General features: G+C 38.6%; 1 protein-coding gene across 19 annotated transcripts in view; it reads left to right on the top strand.

Annotated features, from left to right (window-relative positions):
* EFCAB5 (EF-hand calcium binding domain 5) overlaps window positions 1-20,974 on the top strand; it is a 160,258-nt gene that overhangs the window by 98,949 nt on the left and 40,335 nt on the right. For 16 of the 19 annotated variants that reach the window (XR_013535801.1, XM_035303248.3, XM_035303254.3 and 13 more), the window contains 6 exons: window positions 1,951-2,050; window positions 4,096-5,019; window positions 6,819-6,896; window positions 6,995-7,087; window positions 8,926-9,140; window positions 10,737-10,893. Coding sequence is in view for 18 of the 19 variants with exons in the window: in XM_035303248.3 (XP_035159139.2) it covers window positions 1,951-2,050; window positions 4,096-5,019; window positions 6,819-6,896; window positions 6,995-7,087; window positions 8,926-9,140; window positions 10,737-10,893 (1,567 nt within the window). In the remaining variant the exon portion in view is untranslated. Of the gene's footprint in view, window positions 1-1,950; window positions 2,051-4,095; window positions 5,020-6,818; window positions 6,897-6,994; window positions 7,088-8,925; window positions 9,141-10,736; window positions 10,894-19,397; window positions 19,696-20,450; window positions 20,627-20,974 lie in introns of those variants that run through there. The other 3 variants (XM_054257050.2, XM_054257049.2, XM_078373900.1) reach the window with 3 other exon arrangements.

Here is a 20,974-nt window from a genome sequence, read left to right as displayed (position 1 = left end):
TACCCTAGAGAGAAATGTTTACACATGTACACAAGGAGATGTGCATAAAGATATCCATTGCAGCATTATGTTGATATCAAAATGCTAAAAATAATCGAACTGCCCATCAATAGAGGAGGTTTTTTTTTTGAGGAGTTTTTTTTTTAATTATGGTGTTTTCATATTACAGAATGCCTTATTGCAGTTAAAATGAATAAATACATATTTCTTTACATATATGAATTGAATCTCAATTTTGAGTAAATATAATCAATTTGAAGGAAGACATACGTACTATATCAGGTATTTTTGTTTTTTATTTTTAGACAAGGTCTTGCTCTGTCAGCCAGGCTGGAGTGCAGTGGCATGATCATAGCTCACTGCAAATCAAGTGATCCTCCGGCCTCAGCCTCTGGAGTAGCTAGGACTACAGGTGTGCACCACCATGCCCAGCTAATTTTTTATTTTTTGAAGCAATGGGGTCTCACTGTGTTGCTATATCAGGCTTTTTAAAGCACATTCACAAAATGTTAACAATCATTATTTCTGGGTGTTGGGAACACAGATGTTAATTTTACCATTTTCTCTATTTTTCTGTAATTAGAATTCTTCTCAAAAATAACAATTGAAAAAGAACAAGTAGGGAGCATTTAATTGTTTCAAATGACATACTCAGGTCAGGTAATATAAGAACTGAACATTATACATTGGATTTAGCCATCAATATTGAGTCACAAAAAATTCTTAAACATTTACTAAGCAGAGGTCATTTTGACATGTCGCAGAATGGGAAAGTAGAAAATAAGCCTAAAGGCAAGATATAACTTTCCTGATTTTGATGCTGCAGCTTTTATTTGCATAATAATGATTGTTGTGGTGGTAGTAATGACAAAAGCTTCAATAAGCCACATTCCAACTGCATAAAAATCTTAAATCTCCTGTAACAGTGTTGCAATGAACATTCGTGTGCATGGGTCCTTATAATAGTACGATTTATAATCATATATATATATAATAGTACCATATATACCCAGTAATGTGATTGCTGGGTCAAATAGAATTTCTATTTCTAAGTCCTTGAGGAATTGCCACATTGTCTTCCACAACGGTTGAACTAACTTATACTCCCACCAACAGTATAAAAGTGTTCCTATTTCTCCACATCCTCTCCAGCATCTGTTGTCTCCGGATTTTTTAATGATCGCCATTCTAACTGGTGTGAGATGGTATCTCAATGTAGTTTTGATTTGCGTTTCTCTAATGACCAGTGATGATGAGCATTTTTTCATATGTTTGTTGGCCTCATATATGTCTTATTTTGAAAAGTGTCTGTTCATATCCTTCCCCCACTTTTGAATGGGTTTTTTTTTTTTTTTCTTGTAAATCTGTTTTAGTTCTTTGTAGATTCTGGATATTAGCCCTTTGTCAGATGGGTAAATTGCAAAACTTTTTCAAGGACTTGGAACCAACCCAAATGCCCATCGATGATAGTCTGGACAGGGAAAATGTGACACATATACACCATAGAATACTATGCAGCCATAAAAAACGATGAGTTCGTGTCCTTTGTAGGGACGTGGATGAACCTGGAAACCATCATTCTCAGCAAACTGACACAAGAACAGAAAATCAAACACCACGTGTTCTTACTCATAGGCAGGTGTTGAGCAATGAGAACACATGGACACAGGGAGGGAAGCATCACACACTGAGGTCTGTTGGGGGGGAACTAGGGGAGGGACAGCGTGGGATTGGGAGTTGGGGAGGGATAACATGGGGAGAAATGCCAGATATAGGTGATGGAAAGGAAGGCAGCAAACCACATTGCCATGTATGTACCTATGCAACAATCCTGCATGTTCTTCACATGTACCCCAAAACCTAAAATGCAATAAAATATATTTTAAAAAAAGGAAAAAGAGAAAAAAAATCTCCTGCAACAACTAATCACAAACTTTCTCCTTTGTTTAGGTAGGGTTTTTGGATCGGCAGAGAACATTGGCCCTGCTGGAATCATTCTATGACCATAGTTCACAAATGCTTAGGAGTTTACTTCGAAACCCACGACAATGTAAGTGCCATTCGGAGTATATTCAAGCTGGAGTGTCTCAGTACACTGATATGTACTGATATGATAACACAAGACCATTCTACCACCATGGAATCCCTTCACATAATAGCTCTCTTAAATCATGATAACGATATCTAGGTGTTTATTCCCCCCACAAAATTCACTCTTCATCGCAACTAGATGTATTTTTCCCCATAGTGCAATACTCAAAAATGTTATGTCAGAACTTAGCTAGAACTCAATTTTAAATTCATTGAAATGAACAGTTGCTTTAGTGACAGTCTGAATGTTTTGGAAATTAAGTTAGTAATGGTAATTCCATTTTATTTATTTAAAAATTTTTATTTGAGATAGAGTCTTACTCTTCTTGCCCAGGCTGGAGTGCAGTAGCATGATTATGACTCACTGTAGCCTCAACCTCCCAGATAGGAGATGATTCTCCCACCTCAGCCACCTGAGTAGCTGGGACTACAGGTGTGCACCATCATGCCCAGCTAATTTTGTGTATTTTTTAATCGAGAGAGTGTTTCACCATGTTGCCCAGGGTAGTCTCAAATGCCTGGGATTATAGGTATAAGCCACTGCACCCGGCCTGGTAATTCCATTTTAATGTGCAGCTTAAAATTATAAGATTTATATGAACAGTATTTCCCTTTCCCAAGCATTTTACTTGTACATCTTTACTTATACAGTAAAATATCCATTTGATGTTATTTTCAAAACAAATAGAATTTTGGGGTTTATTTTCATTTTATTTTACTTTTTCAGAGATGGGGTCTTGCTGTGTTGCCCAGGCTGGCCTCAAACTCCTGGGATTCAGCAATCCTCCTGCCTCGGCCTCCTGCGTAAGCCAGGACTACAGGCACGTGCCACTGTGCTTAGCTTAATTTTCATTTTTCTAAAGAGAAGGTATTTTACTGGCTGAGTTTTCCAAAGAATGTCAATTTTTTTTTTTTTTGAGATGGGATCTCACTCTTGCCCAGGCTGGAGTGCAATGGTACGATCTCAACTCACTGCAACCTCCACCTCCCAGGTTCAAGCTATTCTCCCTACCTCAGCCTCTCAAGTAGCTGGGATTACAGGCACTCACCACTATACCCAGCTAATTTTTTGTATTTTTAGTAGAGATGAGGTTTCGCCATGTTGGCCATCCTGGTCTCAAACTCCTGATCTCAGGCGATTTGCCCGCCTTGGCCTCCCAAAGTGCTGAGATTACAGGCGTGAGCCACCACACCTGGCCAAGAATGTCAATACTTTATTTCTGCATGAAGATTTATTACTTGGATACTTACAAATCTGTGAGTGATATATACTTGGAGTATTTCTAAAAATTGTGAGAATCACAATTTTATAGCTTACCAGTACTGTTTTGGGGGAAATGGGGACAGTCTTGTGGCATGAGTTTCACTCTTTATAGTACAGACACCAAGGTTTTACTGTTGTTGTTTAACAGTGGGATTCTGTGAATACTATCCAGTCTTTTCCTAGTATTCTGTTCCAGGTGTCCACATAAGTTGTAGAGGAAAATAATTGAGAAATGAAAAACAAAGAAGAGGGCAAGAGAAAAGGGGAAAAAATGAATGTTGGAAAAACATAGCCTCAGTGAAAGATTGTCATGGATAAAGATTTGCTTTTTATATTGGAGATATTGAAAAGGTATTTGAGATGAAAGGTGTGTCCCCTTTCCCATCCCCATGTGATACTTATTGTGGGAAGACCACAAAGGTAGAGGACAAATTCTATTTGCCTTGGTAGTCTAAGCAACACTCCAAGTAGCAAAGCAAAAGGAGATCCTATTTATTTCCAAAATCACACCTTTTAGGAAGGGATGATTTCTACCTTAGAGTAGTAAGCATTTTTAATGTTCTTTTAGGTACCTTTTTACTTTTTATTGTGTTGCAACTAAAGGTAACTTATATTTGTTTAGAGCAATAGGCCTATATTACAATCACTGTGCTCAATGCTTTTCTTTGCGTTAATTTAATAGCTCTAATTCGGCATTATAAGATCAATAGTTTAGGTGAATGTTTTGTTTTCTGTATTAGGGCCATTCATTGAATTTGAAGAGATGAACTTATCTGAGTTGTGGGGAGACATGGATAATCAGAAACACATTTACGAAGGCTTTGATGAAGTGCTCTTAGAGATGAATACATTACTTTCTGCAAAACATTCTAGCAAAACCCAGAGTAAATTATTAGAAAGTCCAGATCAACCTAAACTCAATGAACAGAGAACATCAACACTACCTGCAAACCTGCCAGAAGAGCAGAGAGGAGTAACTGCAGAACAAGGACCACAAAGAATTTCAACTGAAGAGCAAGAACAAGGCAAAAAGCCAACTGCAGAACAAGAACTGTACATAGAATCAGTAATACAACCAGGAACCCACACAGAGTCAACTCTAGAACAAGGGTCAAGTAGAGAGTTAATAATAGAACAAGAAACACACAGAGTGCCATCTACAGAACAAGGACAGCACAAAGGGTCAATAGTAGGACAAGGACCACACAGAGTTTCAGTTTCAGAACAAAGACCAAGCAGAGAGTCAACTGCAGAACAAGGGTTACGCAGAGGATCAATTGCAGAACAGGGGTCACACAGAGAGTCTATTGCAGAACACGGTCAACGCAAAGGATCAGTAGCAGAACAGGGATCACGCAGAATGCCAACTGCAGAACAGGAATCACTCAGAGAGTCAATAATAGAAGAACCATACCAAAAATCAGAACGAGAACCCTATGGAGAGATAATTTCAGAAGAGCAAGAAGACATAGGCTCAACTTCACAATCAAGAAAAGATAGTATGTTAAAAAGTACAAAATCTGGGGAGCCCATACCCTCTGAGTACATTGAAGTCCCTCTGAAGGAAATGAGGTCTTGGGAACAAATACATGAAGAGCAAATATTCCTGAGTTCTGAACTGCAAGAGGAAGTTCCAACATCAAGTAGGAAAGATCACTTTTCAGGTAGTAATGCAGTTCTTCTACATCAGCTCCCTGTTTTGTGGAATGGTTTTTAAAGTATTTTCAGAAAATTCTCATTTAAGTCAGATTTTATTTCTGGCAGTCAGGTCATGCAAACCTCAAGCATATTTTGCTGCTCAACCTGAGTCTAGACCTTGAACAGAAATCAAGTAAGTTAATTACATTCACCAGTGAAATGCAAACCAGAATGTCTCTACTGTCAATTTATGTATAACTTCCATTGCACTAGATTATAGAAGAAGTGTTTTAATTGGGTTTCTGAAAAGGTAGTAGAAGACCTTTTGTTTTAAATATGGTGTCTGATATAAGAAACCACTTTTAAATTTTTCTTTTATTTCAGCTGTAAAATGGGTCTTGCTTTTTTCAGTTAAATATAAAATATATGTTCTAGAGGAGTTTCTGAAAGTCATATTTAAGATAGAATGCATCCTGCATTTCAAATATTTATTATCACGTCTTTGGCCAGAATTTAGGCATAGAGTAGCGCCCCCTCATCCATGGTTTTGCTTTCCAGTTTCCGTTAACCACAATCAACCACGGTCAGAAAGTATTATGTGGAAAATTCCGGAAATAAACAATTTATACATTTTTAATTGTGCATCATTCTGAGTAATGTAATGAAATCTTGCACCTTTTGTTCAGTATATCCATGTTGTCTATGTTACCTGCTAATTAGTCACTTAATAGCTGCTAGATTACGTGACTAATGAGCAGGTAACATAGATTGTCATGATACCACAGTATTCTTGTTCAAGTAACCCTTATTCTACCTAATAATGGCTCCAGTCATAAGAGTAATAATGCCGACAATTTGGATATGCCAAAGAGAAGCTGTAAAGTGCTACCTTTGAAGTGAAAAGGTGAGCGTTCTCGGCTGGACACAGTGGCTCATGCCTGTAATCCCAGAACTTTGAGAGGCCAAGGCAGGTGGATGGCTTGTGCCCAGAAGTTCAAAACCAGCCTGGGGAACGTGGTGAAATGCTGTCTCAAAAAAAAAGCTGGGCATGGTAGCATACACCTGTAGTCTCAGCTACCCAGGAGGCTGAGGTAGGAGGGCCACCTGAACCTCAGGAAGTTGATCCTGCAATAAGCCAAGATCACACCACTGCACTCCATTCAGCCTAATCAACAAAGTGAGACTCTATTTGGAAGGAAGGAAGGAAGGAAGGAAGGAAGGAAGGAAGGAAGGAAGGAAGGAAGGAAGGAAGGAAGGAAGGAGGGAAGGAAGGGAGGGAGGGAGGGAGGGAGGGAGGGAGGGAGGGAGGGAATAAAAGATAAAAGTTCTCAACTTAGTAAGGAAAGAAAGAAAATTGTATGCTGAGGTTGTTAAGATTTACAGTAAGACCAAATCTTTTACTCATTAAATCATGCAGAAGGAAAAAGAAATTAATGGCTAGTTTTTCTGTCATACTTCAAACTGCAAAAGTATATGTACTCTCTGCAGTTTCAGACATTCATTAGGGATCTTGGAATATATCCCCCCAAGGATAAAAAGAAGACTACTGTATAGTAATAACTAGCTGTGAGGGAGGCAGGGAAGTGTAGCCCTCATTTTGTATGGCCAAATTGGATACAATAAATAGCTTTTGCTGCAGAGGTGCTTTCAACAATTCAAGTTATTAAGTGATTTCACTGTAGTTGATTATGACACAGCATATATGGGAAAGTACTTACAGTTTTTGGTGTTCTATATGCAGGCATTTCTACCACTTATTAACATTAGAATAGCTAATGGAATGTGTAATGTCTAATTCATAAGCATTTTCATTTGTACCTTTTAGAAACTTCAAAAAAGGAAGTTCAGAAAGACAAGTCCTGTGAACCCAAGTCCCAAAACATAGAAGGAAAGTTATGGTCAGGTAACTCCTCATTTAATCTTCCTTTCATTTATACCCTAGAACAAAAATATCGTGAAAGTGAAGTTTGATTGGCTATATTATGGAATGTGTTTTTACAGGTGAATTTTTTACTTGTAACTGGAAAACGAAGTATGTAAAATTTGAAGATGAGGAACAGGCAAACTTAATCTATGGTAACTCCAGGTTCACAGGTATACGTTAAAAATCAAAGTACGGAAGTTCAATAGCTGGATTTAATTTACTGTGGTACTCAACGATAAAGACATAATTTAGCTAAGACAGAATGGGAAGGTGTTCCTTGCACTATTTTGTCTTGAGCTGAAGAATCTAAATATATACCAAATAGATAGGTGGTGGTGTACTATTGATGGTGGCATGTGCTATTGATGAATGCTCTTCTGCTTTAAAACTTATGGAATTAGTATATAGTTTTTAGCCATGATATGGCCCTGCAGCTGCTTTAAAACTATGATCTAAGCATACAGAAGGAATCAGACATTAGATACTAAAACTCAGTAGAAATCATTTCAGCTATTCCTTTTCCTGGTAGTGCCACATCTAAGCATTTGAGACAAGTGATAATATATCTTGTTTTTGAGGACTTGCAAAGAAAGATCTATTCAACAGAGTAGAGTAGTTTTTGGCTTTCAGGCAAACCATGTCTTTAACAATGATTGTTCCAAAAAATACCCATATTTCACTAAAAAGCTATTATATTGTTTTGCCTTTCACATCCAGTTGTAGAACTAGTTAGATCAAGATTGTTTTCTTCCTACCTGCAAGTTTTTATCTCATGTAAGCCTCAAATAACAAACTTTCTATCCTCAAAATTTCTGGTGAAAATGCATGGCATTGGTCAAGTTCTTGTGGCCTGCTAGTTCATGTTCATCTTCTTAGCCATCTTTATGTCAATTTTGCTTTACTAATGTACATAAAAATTATTTGAGTAATCATTTTTTTAAGTCACATCAAATCTCATATAGAAGGTATAAGGGCATAAATGTTTGAATCAATGAATAAATCAAATGGAAGTCACTTTGCTGTCATTTTATGAAATATATTTTATATTATGATATTGAGCTAAAAGGTAAATATATTAGTCAAGATTCTTGGAGGGAGGGGGTGTGGTGGTGGTATTTAGTAATTTATTTAACTAGAAAGTTCAGAGTGCGGCCGGGCCGCGGTGGCTCAAGCCTGTAATCCCAGCACTTTGGGAGGCCGAGGCGGGTAGATCACGAGGTCAAGAGATAGAGACCATCCTGGTAAACTCGGTGAAACCCGGTCTCTACTAAAAATACAAAAAAGTTAGCTGGGTACAGTGGCGCGTGCCTGTAATCCCAGCTACTCGGGAGGCTGAGGCAGGAGAATTGCCTGAACCCAGGAGGCGGAGGTTGCCGTGAGCCGAGATCGCGCCATTGCACTCCAGCCTGGGTAACAAGAGTGAAACTCCGTCTCAAAAAAAAAAAAAAAAAGAAATAAAGAAAGAAAGTTCAGAGTGCAGCTTTTTTCAGGCACAACCAGATTCAAAGGCTCAACAATAGCAGCAGGATACTGTCTGTCTGCCTCTGAGCCCTGTTTTTCTGTGTCACTTTCAACTTGAGACAGTTCTCTCCACGTTGTGACAAAAATGGTCATTAAAGCATCTCTAAGCTTATATTCTATTAGTTCAGCAATAAGAGTACAAAAAGAATGATTCATCCCTAATAGTTCTTCCAAAAGTTCTGAGACTAATTCTCATTGGCCTATAGTAGATTACATTGCCATTATATGTGAATCGTTAGCCAGACCTATATCACATGACCATCCATGGCACAAAAGTCGAGGGGGGCTTGATATGACCTGACTCATCTGAACTGACAATGGAAAGATATTTTTCCAAAGAAAAAAGGAGGATGTTGTCCTTATGAAGGGAGCATGGATTCCTGACAGGCAAAATTAGCAGATATTCATTATAATAGGCACTCATGTATTTTCCCTAACGGAAAGAATTGTTCACTTTTCTGCTTGGTATATGTTTCCTGCTTAACAGATTTACACTCAATTATCAGAAATATTCAGTCTTTCAAGAAGGTAAAAGGCCGAACTGCCTTCAATGGAGTTTCATTCAATCTGCTCCAGTTTGTGCAACTCCTGGAGACATTTGTTGGTGAAGATGCTCCCTTGAGTATCAGTGAGACTCTCACCTCCTTTTTTAAGGCGGGCTATGTTGAAACAGAACAAGAGAAAATGAATGCCTTAGAAAAGGTGGGTAATATACGTAAATCTCTCAACCTCAGTTGCTCCTGATGTGACTCATGTAAAAAATTTACAACCAAACTTACCACTTTATTTCAACAAGCATGGCCATTAAATATTCTATTTTATCATCAAATGTTCTAAGATCACACTCCAGAGAACTCATTCCCCTGATAATAACATGATTGCTCCTGGCAGGATATGGTTTATTTTACAGCTTTCTTCTTTCTCTGAAGGTTGAGAAGCAGATACGGATATGTGCAAAGACGTGTGTGTGTGCATTATTTGCCTGTGTGTGAGTGGGTCGTACCCTTTATAGGTACAACCATACCTGAGGTATGATAATGGCCTGAGCATATATTTTGACTCATAAGCACCCAGGTAGTATATATTTCCTAAGAACTTACTACTTACTTGGGTGACAGGTAAGTACATACACATTAGCTTATATAAACAATATATTCTCTTATATGCAATATGTAAGTTAGTTTCACTAAGCTTATTCAGTAATCATCAGCTTTATGAGTCTTCTCAACCTAATTCTAGACAATTCCCTTTTATTTTCTCAATTTCAGTTCCTCCTACTTAATCAAATGGTATATATTCATTTTATTTTTGCAATTAAATCTATCTAGATATTAATTCAATTACTATCTCACTAATATAATTAACCTAGTGAAAACTCTAAAAGGTAAATAAAATTAATGTCAAATTTAGTCAGTCGTAAACCTAAAAAAATAATTTTTAAGACACAGCCGTTTTCCTTATTTAAACACTATCATTCATTCCCCTTCACCCAAAACATATGGGTGCAGGGTGCAGTGGCTCATGCTTGTAATTCCAGTGCTTTGGGAGGCTAAGGAGGGAAAATCCCTTGGGCTCAGGAATTTAAAGTTACAGTGAACCGTAATTATGCCACTCTTCCATCCTGAGTGACAGAGCAAAACTCTGTCTCTTAATAAAAATAATAATAATTTTAAAATCTCACTAAGAAGTCAGGCAGAGCACTCTATGTATTTATCACATTCCTGAAGAACTAGAGAAGGAGTAGAAAAGAATGGTAAAAGATTCTTAAGGTTTGTAGAAGGAATTTGCAAAAAAAAAAAAAAGATTCTTAAGGAATACTAATGCAGAGAATGCCTGTTAAATTCTTCAAAGCCAGTCAAGTTTAGTAGTGGAAGGTTGTTTACCAACTTTAGTGACACTAATGTTAATAAATTCTGATAACCAAGAATGCCTGTTTTGTTTTGTTTAGCTTAGAGGTAAAACAGAAATGCTATTTAAGGGATTAAAATTAATCACTGTATCTTCTTTTCTAAACAAATTTAAAAATTTTTTTTTTAAAGACAAAGGTCTCATTATGCTGCCCAGGCTTGTCTCCAACTCCCGGCCTCAAGCGACACTCCTGCCTCAGCCTCCTGAGTAGCTGGCTTTACAGGCATGTGCCACTGCTGAATCATTGCATTTTCCATTAATATCATGCTTAGCCCCAAAGTAAACCTGTTTTAATAAAAGATGACGGACCTTTTTTGGAATGAACACAGGATGCTAGCTAGCACAATGAACATGTGTCTTCTGTGCTTTATTATTCTGTTTGTATCCTAGTTTAGACAAAATGCTCTCCAAGTCCGACGGAGACTTCTCCTAGACGCCATCTTTCAGAAGTGGGACAGTGATGCCTCAGGCTTCCTGGATCTGAAGGAAGTTGATGAACTCTTGTACACGTACAAGGAGGGAATGGAAAAAGAATCTATGAAGAAAGGTAAAATATAATAATATAATAATTTAAACTGTGGTAATAACTTGACTTCAAGCGTCCCAGTACACATACACAGTTAAAACACTGGTTATGCTAAAACCGCAAGATAACCCTTCATGTCTACTAGTATAGCTATAAATTTATGTTATTTATTTTTAATTTTTGAAAATAGAGATGGGGATCTCACTGTGCTGCCCAGGCTGGACTCTAATTCCTGGGCTCCAGTCATCCTCCTGCCTCAGCCCCCTGAGCAGCTGTGACTACAGGCACCTGCTACTGTACCCAACTCTGGCTATATTCTTTTAAGTTGAAAATAACAAGTGTTGGCAAGGGGGTGAAAATATTAGAAGACTTGTGCATTTGTCAACACAATCAGAAGTGGAATATGTTACAGAATCCTTTGTCCAAAATCTTAAATCTGTAGATTCCTTCTATATACTTGGCTACCTTCACTTTTACGTTAAAAGAATCCAAGCCAGTCCACAGTTCTGCTTGTTCTCTCTTCTTGTTTTATCTCTTTGTCTTCACTGGCTTGCAAATTTCTCTTCAATTTACTAACTTCTTATTCTCCTTAGTGACTTTTCATGTACTATATTTTTCTCTTATGACCAATATTTACCAGTCAAAAGCTACTAAAATTCTCATTCCAGTATAATGAATTCCTTTCTTCACTTTATCAGATCTTAGTTTAAATTATTTTTCTTTTCACTGGGTTTAAAGATTTATCTGGTTAACTTTGGTATACCAGATTTTTAATTTTTAAAGTATGTAGTGTACAAGGGAAAGAATTGTCAAGGTTTGTTAAGTTCTTCAGCCCTCTAAAAAATTATTGTATTGGTCAAGCTTCGAATGTACCTAAGTTTATCGATTGTCATGTTCTCTTCAGTAACTATGTCCTCTACAAACTTTACCTTATACTACCTGGCTTGTCTTAGAATACATCCAGATAATTTACTTAATGAAATTCCAAAAGGCATAATGATGTGATTTTCACTTACAATATGGGTAAATTTGTAACACAGAACCACATCCTACAGAGAACACTAGACAATAGTTAGAGCAGCTGGGTTCCAATACTGGGTCTTCACCAAATGATCATGTGATCTTTGGCAAGTTCTTAACCTCCATAGACCCAGTTCTCCTTGTTTGTAAAATGAAAGCATTAAATATGATGAATCCTAGAATTTAAGAAACCTAAGGTAATGTTATCAGGAAGTCCCATATATTAGATGATATGGAATCTAATTATGTGGAATTATATGGGTAAGGTACAGCAATAGGGACAGATAGATAGCATAAAATGTGAAGGATCAAGCCCAGCAAATGAGAACAAGGACAGCAATGAGGAAGCAGAATCTACTGCCAGATATCTGCAAACAAGAACAATTATTGTCTCCAAGAGCAGGCTTATATTATCCAAAATGACTCTCATTAAACACATGTTGGTAGCCACTGGTCTGAGGAGATGATTGCTGATTTGATGGCAATATGGAAGAAGAAAAGCAGATTTAGCCTCTTTAAAAAGGAAGAATATTCTAAATTTCAAGCATTGCTAATCACTGATTGGCAAATCTTCAAACAGCTCTTTTGTTTTTTGGCTTATTGTTTAGCTCTACTCTTATTGCTTCTGTGTCCAAGATTTAAAATTGGGATTTAAATAGCATAAAATCATAGGCTTAGAAGTTTTTAGAAAGGTTTCTGCTGGTGTCCTCAAAATGGAAGATTTCTATGTGGAAGAGGAAACTCTTAGTTTGTCACCTCCCCCACCTTTTTTTAGAGACAAGATCTCACTCTGTTACCAAGGCTGGAGTGCGGTGGCATAATTATGGCTCACTCTAGCCTCTATCTCCTCTAATCACAGGCTCAAATGATCCTCCCATCTCAGCCTCCCAAGTAGCTAAAACTACAGGCATCATGTGCCACCATGCCTGGCTAATTTTTTTTTTTTTTTTTTTAGAGACAGGGTCTCACTATGTTGCACAGGCTGGTCTGGAACTCCTGGGCTGAAGTGATCCTCCTGCCTCTTTCTTCCAAAGTTCTGGGACTACAGGCGTGAACCACCATGCTCAGCTTCATTTTCCCTTTTTATTCCTGTTTAATACAGCCTAATCTTTTGGGCAGAAACATCACAAATAAAAGGCTATAGAACTTTGGGAGGCCGAGGCAGGTGGATCACGAGGTCAAGAGATAGAGACCATCCTGGTCAACATGGTGAAACCCTGTCTCTACTAAAAATACAAAAAATTAGCTGGGCATGGTGGCATGTGCCTGTAATCCCAGCTACTCAGGAGTCTAAGGCAGAGAATTGCTTGAACCCAGGAGGTGGAGGTTGCGGTGAGCCGAGATCGCGCCATTGCACTCCAGCCTGGGCAACAAGAGCAAAACTCCGTCTCAAAAAAAAAAAAAGGCTATAGAACATGTGACCTGTCTGCATTGTAGAATTTAATGGAATAAGTCATTTTTTTCCTCATTATTTCTCATAGAATAACTATTAGCATTATTGGCTATGCCTTTTAATTTTCTATTTAAATGACTAAACTTTGCTTTAATGTGTTTCTATTTCGGTAGGAAATTTAACACTTTTATAATTAAAACATTTTGGGATCTGAGTGGGAGTTGGATATAAAATAAAAAAGAAAAAATAAATAAAAGAAAAAAAAATTGGGGGGTCGGGTGCGGTGGTTCACGCCTGTAATTCCAGCACTTTTGGAGGCCAAGGGGTGGATCACCTGAGGTTGGGAATTCAAGATTAGCCTGACCAATATGGAGAAACCCTGTCTCTATTAAAAATACAAAAATTAGCCAGGCATGATGGTGCATGCCTGTAATCTCAGCTACTTGGGAGGCTGAGGCAGGAGAATCACTTGAACCCTTGAACCCAGGGGACAGAGGTTGCAGTGAGCCAAGATCACATCATTGCACTTCAGCCTGGACAGCAAGAGCAAAACTCTGTCTCCAGAAAACAACAACAAAACATTTTGGAAACATTTATTTTGGTGACATCAGCAAGATGGCCACCTAGAAGCCCTTAGGGCCTCTTTCCCTCACAAAGACAAGCCAGAACAACTACATTTAAGAAAAATAACTGAGGAAGAGTACCATCTTGCATCAGAGGAGTAGCAGAAATCCTGGTAAGCACAGAAACTCCAGATGGCCACATAGAGAAGAGAAGGCAATGCCAGGCCTCTACTACCCCATTCCCCAGCCAAGATCAGGTGGAAACTGGGAAGAACTTCTACCTATGAAGTGGAAGTAAGCAAGAGATCCCAACAACCCCCATCAACACCTGGAACACCTACACACCTCACTACTAGGGTCTGCTGCAGTCCTCACAGGCATTAAACCCAGCTGAGGGAGCTGCCTGTAGACCTGTGCTCTCCCCAGAGAAGAAGCTGATACAGTGCCCTGATCCTTGTGGGCCCATGTGGTTACTGCACTACACCATCTTGGGATTGGAACTATGGCTGGACTATATCTTCCTCAGGGGTGAGTAGTCACAACACCTCTTCATCCCTGGGGCTATGCCACCACTTAACCACCCCAGGCCAGTGGCCAAATATCCCCAAGTGGAACTACAAGCACTCTTCCACATGAGGCCAAGTGGAGGTGGAGTCACTCTATCTACCTCTGCCCTCATTCCCTTGGGCCAAAGGTGAGGCAGTACTCTGCCTCCTAGAAAAACAATTCCTTGCTCACTCAGAGCACTCATTCGTCCTCAATGCCTAAGTTGAAGAAGCTCCCTGCATCCCAAGAAGTGGTGCCTTGACCACTCAGAACAGTCACACCTCCAGCTCTGAGCTGGTGCTTCAGCACATTCCCCTCTAGGAACTGATACCCTGACCAAGCTGGGCTTCTACACATCCCAGTGCTGAGTTGATGCAGTAACCTGTGTCCCAAGGAAACAGAGCATTGGCTGAGCTAAGGAATTCTGCCCTACAGGCCAAACACCTCTAGTACCTGGCTTCTCTGGAACTGGACTAGACCCCTAGAGTCTGAGTAGCTGAGATACCCCTCTCCCTGGGAAGTGGAGTTACTGCTATTCTTTTCCTTGTACTACCTAAGGCCCAAACAACAGCTGTGCTCTGCCTTTCTGGGTTACTTGCTGCCACTGTACCTGGTCTTACAGTGTCTAGGATAATGCTGAGCCCCACCATTCCATGGTCTTGTGTCACTACTACACAGTGCCTCATGCCCTGGGAGCTGAGTTGCCTTTGAGTTTTATTTGCTTAGGTTCCCATACTGCAACCATATCCTTCTCCTAGGCCCAAACCTCCAGAGCAAGCTTCCTCTCTGGAGTCAGGCCAATGCTGTGCCCTGCTCCCCCGGTGGGGAATCACAACTACAGCCCAGCCTCCTGTGCTCAAGCTGCTGGGGAGTGCCTCAGAATTACAGATCCTATCTCTATGGGCAACCTACACTCAACCCTGCCACAGAATGCAAACTTGCACCCAAGACTCAGAAGTCACAATAAATTTGGGAGATCCTATGCTTAGGACCTAACCCCACAGCTTCTCTGAGCACCTGCACCTGGAACCCAGTCCCATTGCTACTGCTTATAAGTCATATCAGACCTGACACCAAGAGGGATCCCCCTCAGCTAAGTTTCCCCATTGTGGGGAAAACAAGAGTAGGAGGACTCCAAAAGCCCTCAACATCAAGGACATTAATAACATATGCCACTGCTGCTGCTGCTGCCACAAACTTTCTACAGCCTAGGCCACTGAGGTTCCCACAGGTATTGCTGATGTTGAACACAGCTGAAGAAACTGCACAGAGACTATACCACTTCATCTATCTGGAAACAATGTCACTATGTCCATCTCAAGTAGCACACAAAATCTTAACTACAGGTGAAAATCTTCCTCTATAAGAGCCACTATAGAAAGTTTGGGAGAGGCAGTTGTTCCACCAAATACATAGACAGGGACACAAGAAACATGATAAATCAAGGAAATATGGCACTACCAAAACAATATAACTCTCTAGTAGCAGACACTGATGAAAAGGAAATTAATTAATTGCCAGGAAAGGAATCTAAAATAATGATTTTAAGAAAACTCAATAAGATAAGCAAATTCAGACTGACAGTTCAATAAAATCAGGAAAACAAGTCCCCATATGAATGAGAAATTCAGCAAAGAGATAGAAATCACTAAAAAAAAAAAAAAAGAAGCAAGCAGGATATCTGCAACTGAAGAATTCAATGAATGAAATAAAAAATACAATAGAGAGCTTTACCAGCAGACTTATTAATCAAGCAGAAGAATGAACCTCTGAACTTGAAGTTAGGCCATTTGAAATTACTCAGTCAGAGAAATTAAAAAAAGAAATAAGAATTAAAAAGAGTGAAGAAAGCCTACAATTATCACAATTTAGTAAACAAATGTTTGTATTATGGGACTTCCAGAAGGAGAAGAGAAGGGAAAAGACATTGAAAACCTATTTAACAAAATAATAGCTGGAAAATTCCCAAGTCTTGGAAGACATATGGACATCCAGATCGAGGAAGCTCAAAATTTCCCAAATAGAAACAGCCCAAAAAGTTCCTCCCCAAGGCAAATAAAAGTCAAATTGTGAAAAGTCAAAGACAAAGAGAGAATTCTAAAAACAGCCAGATAGAAGTGTCAAGTCACATATAAGGAAATCACCATTAGAGTAACATTGGAGTCCCCATTAGAATAGCAACAGATTTTGTTCCAGAAATCTCATAAGCCAGAAGAGAATGGGAAGATATATTCAAAGTGCTGAAAGAAAAAAAAAAATTGCCAACCAAGAATAGTATACCCAGAAAAACTGCCCTTCAGAAATGAGAGCGCAATAAAGTCTTTTACAGATAAGCAAAAACTGAGGGAAATTATCACCATTAAACTGGCCTTACAAGAAATGCTCAAGGGAGCCCTATATCTGGAAGTGAAAAGATCGTAATCACTATCATGAAAACATGCAAAAGTATGAAACTCACTGGTAGGGCATATACACAAAGGAGAAAGAAAATAATCAAATCTTATCACCAAAGAAAACCAATACCCTAGCTGCGCATGGTGGCTCACACCTGTAATCCCAGCACTTTGGGAGGCCAAGTAAGGTGGATCACAAGGTTAGGTACTCAAGACCAGCCTGGCCAACATGGTGAAACCCTGTCTTTACTAAAAATACAAAAAAATTAGACAGGGGTTGTGGCGCACCCCTGTAATCCTAGTTACTCAGGATAAATTTCTGAATAGATATCTCTCAAAAGAAAATAAAAATGGCCAGCAGGTATATGAAAAAATGCTTAACATCACTAATCAGGGAAATACAAATCAAAACCACAATGAGGTATTATCTCACCCTGGCTAGAATGGCTATAATTAAAAAGAAGAAATAACAAATGCTGGCAAGGATGCAGACAAAGGGAAACTCTTATAGATAGTTGGTGGGATGTAAACGAGTACAGCCACTACTGAAAACTGTATGGAAGTCCCTCAAAACACTAAAAACAGAAATACCATATGATCTAGTAATCCCACCCTAAGTATATCCAAAAGAAAGGAAATGAGTATGTCAAAGACATTTCTACATTCCCATGTTTATTGCTGCATTACTCACAATAGCTGAGATATGAGATCAGCCTAAGTGTCTATCAACAGATGAATGGCTAAAGAAAATTTGGTCTATATACACGATGAAATACTGTTTAGCCACCAAAAAGAAAAAAATTCTGTCATTCCCAGAAACACAGATGAGTTTGGAGGGCATTCTGTTAAATGAAATAAGCCAGGCACAAAAAGAAATATCACATGTTCTTGCTCATATATTGAAGCTAAAAAAGTTGAACTTATTTAAGTGGAAAGTAGAATAGTGGTTACTAGAGACAGGGAAGGTTAAGGGTAGAGGGGATATCCAAAGGTTGGCTAATGGATACAAAAGTATAGCTAGATATGAGGCATGAGTTACAGTATTCTATACTACTGCAGAGTGAATATAATTAACAGCAATTTGTTGTATATTTTCAAACAGCTAGAAGAGCACATTTTGAATGTTCCCAATACAAAGAAGTGATAAATGTTGGAGGTGATGATTATGCTCATTATGCTGATTTGTTTATTTCATTATGTGTACATGTATTAAAATATCACTCTGTACCCCATAAACATGTATAATTATGCATCAATTAAAAATAATAAAAGCAAAAATACAGCTGGAAATAATAAAACATTTATTTTAAAACAAAACATCAAAAAACATTTTGGTAATACTTTTTGTCACCAAAGTTACAGAAACCATGAAAATTAAGAACCATATTTATTTAAAAGTCTCATTGAAAAGCACACAAAGAGTTTTTTTTTGTTGTTGTTGTTGTTTGCTTTGAAATCATGTTATGATTTTCTTTTTTTTATTGCATTTTAGATTGTGGGGTACATGTGAAGAACATGCAAGATTGTTGCATAGGTACACACACAGCAGCGTGATTTGCTGCCTTCCTCCCCTTCAGCTATATCTGGCATTTCTCCCCATGCTATCTCTCCCCAACTCCCCACCCGCCGCTGTCCCTCCCCTATTCCCCCCCAACAGACCCCAGTTTGTGCTGCTTCCCTCCCTGTGTCCATGTGTTCTCGTTGTTCAACACCCGCCTATGAGTGAGAACATGCGGTGTTTGCTTTTCTGTTCTTGTGTCAGTTTGCTGAGAATGATAGTTTCCAGGTTCATCCATATCCCTTCAAAGGACACAAACTCATCGTTTTTGATGGCTGCATAATATTCCATGGTGTGTATGTGCCACATTTTCCCTGTCCAGTTTATCATCGATGGGCATTTGGGTTGGTTCCAGGTCTTTGCTATTGTAAACTGTGCTGCAATGAACATTTGTGAAGCACACAAAGAGTTTTTTAAAGAAACTGAAAACTGGACAAGTAGCTAGCATAAAATTCCTGCTATGCCTTTGCTCTGGAACTCGAATAAAGAATCTCTAAAAAACTCCTCCGTCATTCTTTGATTTTCATAACCTTGACACTTTTGCAGATTATAAGTTCGTTGCAGTATGTCCTTTATTTAGATATATCTACTGTTTCCCCATGATTAAATTCAGGCTATTCATCTTTGTCAGAAATATATCACAGAAGCAATGCTGTGTTATTCTCATTGTATCTTATCAGAAGTCCTATAGTAATAACTTTGACCAGTTGATTAAGATGATATCTGTCAGGCCCCTCCACTTTAAAGCTACTTTTCCCCACTTTGTAATTAATAAATATTACATGGGTGTTCGCTGAAACTACATAAACGATTCTTCCTTTTTGTCAGCTTTTTATTTCTTCCTTTATATTTATAGCAGTAAGTATTTACGGTTTCCTTTTTTTATTCAGTGTGTTGTAATCCAATACTATCAGTAATTGTTTTGATACTCATCTTATCCCAGTTTTAGACCATGGGAGTTCTTTCACTCTGGCTCCTGTGTCCTCCCCTCCCCACTCCCAACTTTTTTCTTTTTTCTTTTCTTCTTCTTCTTTTTCTTTTTTTGAGACCAGGTCTCACTCTGTCGCCCAGACCAGAGTGCAGTGGCGCAATTGTAGCTGACTGCAGCCTCCAACTCCTGGACTCAAGCTATCATCCCACCACAGACTCCTGCGCAACTTGGACTACATACAGGTGTGCACCACCATGCCTGGCTAATTTTTTTAAGTTTTGGTATGGATGGGGTCTCTCTGTGTTGTCCTTGTTGGTCACAAGCTCCTGACCTCAAGCAATCCTCTCATCTCATTCATCTGAAGTTCTGGGATTATAGGTGTGAGCCACTGTGCCCGACCTCAGCATTTCATTATGAAAACTGTAAAATATGGCAAAGCTGAAAGAATTTTACAGTGAGTACCTATGTGCTCACCACACAAATTCTGCCATTAGTATTTTACCACACTTTTTAATCTATTAATCTCTCTATCCCTATATCCTTCCATCTCTCTTATTTTTTATGCATTTTAAGTAAATTATACAAATCAATACACTTCTCCCTAAATACCTCAGCATACATATCATTAATTAGGGTTCAATATTTGTTAACAGTTTTTTTCCTTTCTTTTTGCACACAGGGAAAGAAGGAAGTTTTTTCCTCTTGAGAACAAATTTTCATAAAATGAGATGCACAAATTTAAAGTGTATATTTGCTAATAATGGCAAATGCATGCCCTGTGCACCCCATGCTCCTATCAAGATATAGAACAAAAAGCACAGTGACACTCACCTGTAGTCCCAGCTACTCGAGAGGCAGAGGCAAGAAAATTGCTTGAGCCCAGGAGTTCAAGACCAGCTTGGGTAACATTGCAAAACCCATCTCATTAAAAAAAAAAAAAAAGATATAGAACAAAAAATAGTCCTCACACCCCTTTCCCATTCAAGTCACTCACCCTCCAATCTCCAAAGCAACCACTTTTCTAGTTGTTTTCTATTATAAATTCTGAAATTTCATAAAAATGAAATTATACAGTATGTACCTTTTTTTTTTTACAGAGTTTAAACTCCTTGTACTCTTTTGTGTAAGCCTTCTTTCACTCAGCATAATTTTTTTTAAATTTTAATCCTTTTAGGGAGACAGAATCTCATTCTCTTGCCCAGGCTGGAATGTAATGGCATGTGATCAGAACTCACTGCAGCCTTGAACTCCTAGGCTCAAGCAATCCTCCCATCACAGCCTCCCAAGTAGCTGGGAGACTACAGGTGCACACCACCATGCCTGGCTAGTTTGCAAACTTTTTGAAGAGACAAGATCTCACCATGTTGCCCAGGCTGGGCACTAACTCCTGGCCTCAAGTGATTCTCCTCAGCCTCCCAAAGCTCTGGATTACAGTCGTAAGCCACTGGGTCCAGTCAACTCAGCATAATTTTTCTTGAGAGTCTTAATATGTTGCTACATGTATCAGCAATTTGCTTCTTTTTATTGCTGAGTAGTATTCTATTGTATGAATATACTGTGGTTTGTTTATCCATTTTCCAATTTACGGACACTTGGACTGTTTCCAGTTCTTGGCTATTATAAACAAAGCTACTCTGAACAATCTTATATAAATCTTCTTGTGAATATGTTTTTATTTCTTATTAATAAATACTTAGA

The sequence above is a fragment of the Callithrix jacchus genome, chromosome 5 (genome assembly GCF_049354715.1).
Source record: "Callithrix jacchus isolate 240 chromosome 5, calJac240_pri, whole genome shotgun sequence".
Lineage (NCBI taxonomy): Eukaryota > Metazoa > Chordata > Mammalia > Primates > Cebidae > Callithrix > Callithrix jacchus.
Note: the sequence above shows the minus strand (reverse complement) of the source record. Positions and strands in the feature narration are given on the sequence as shown.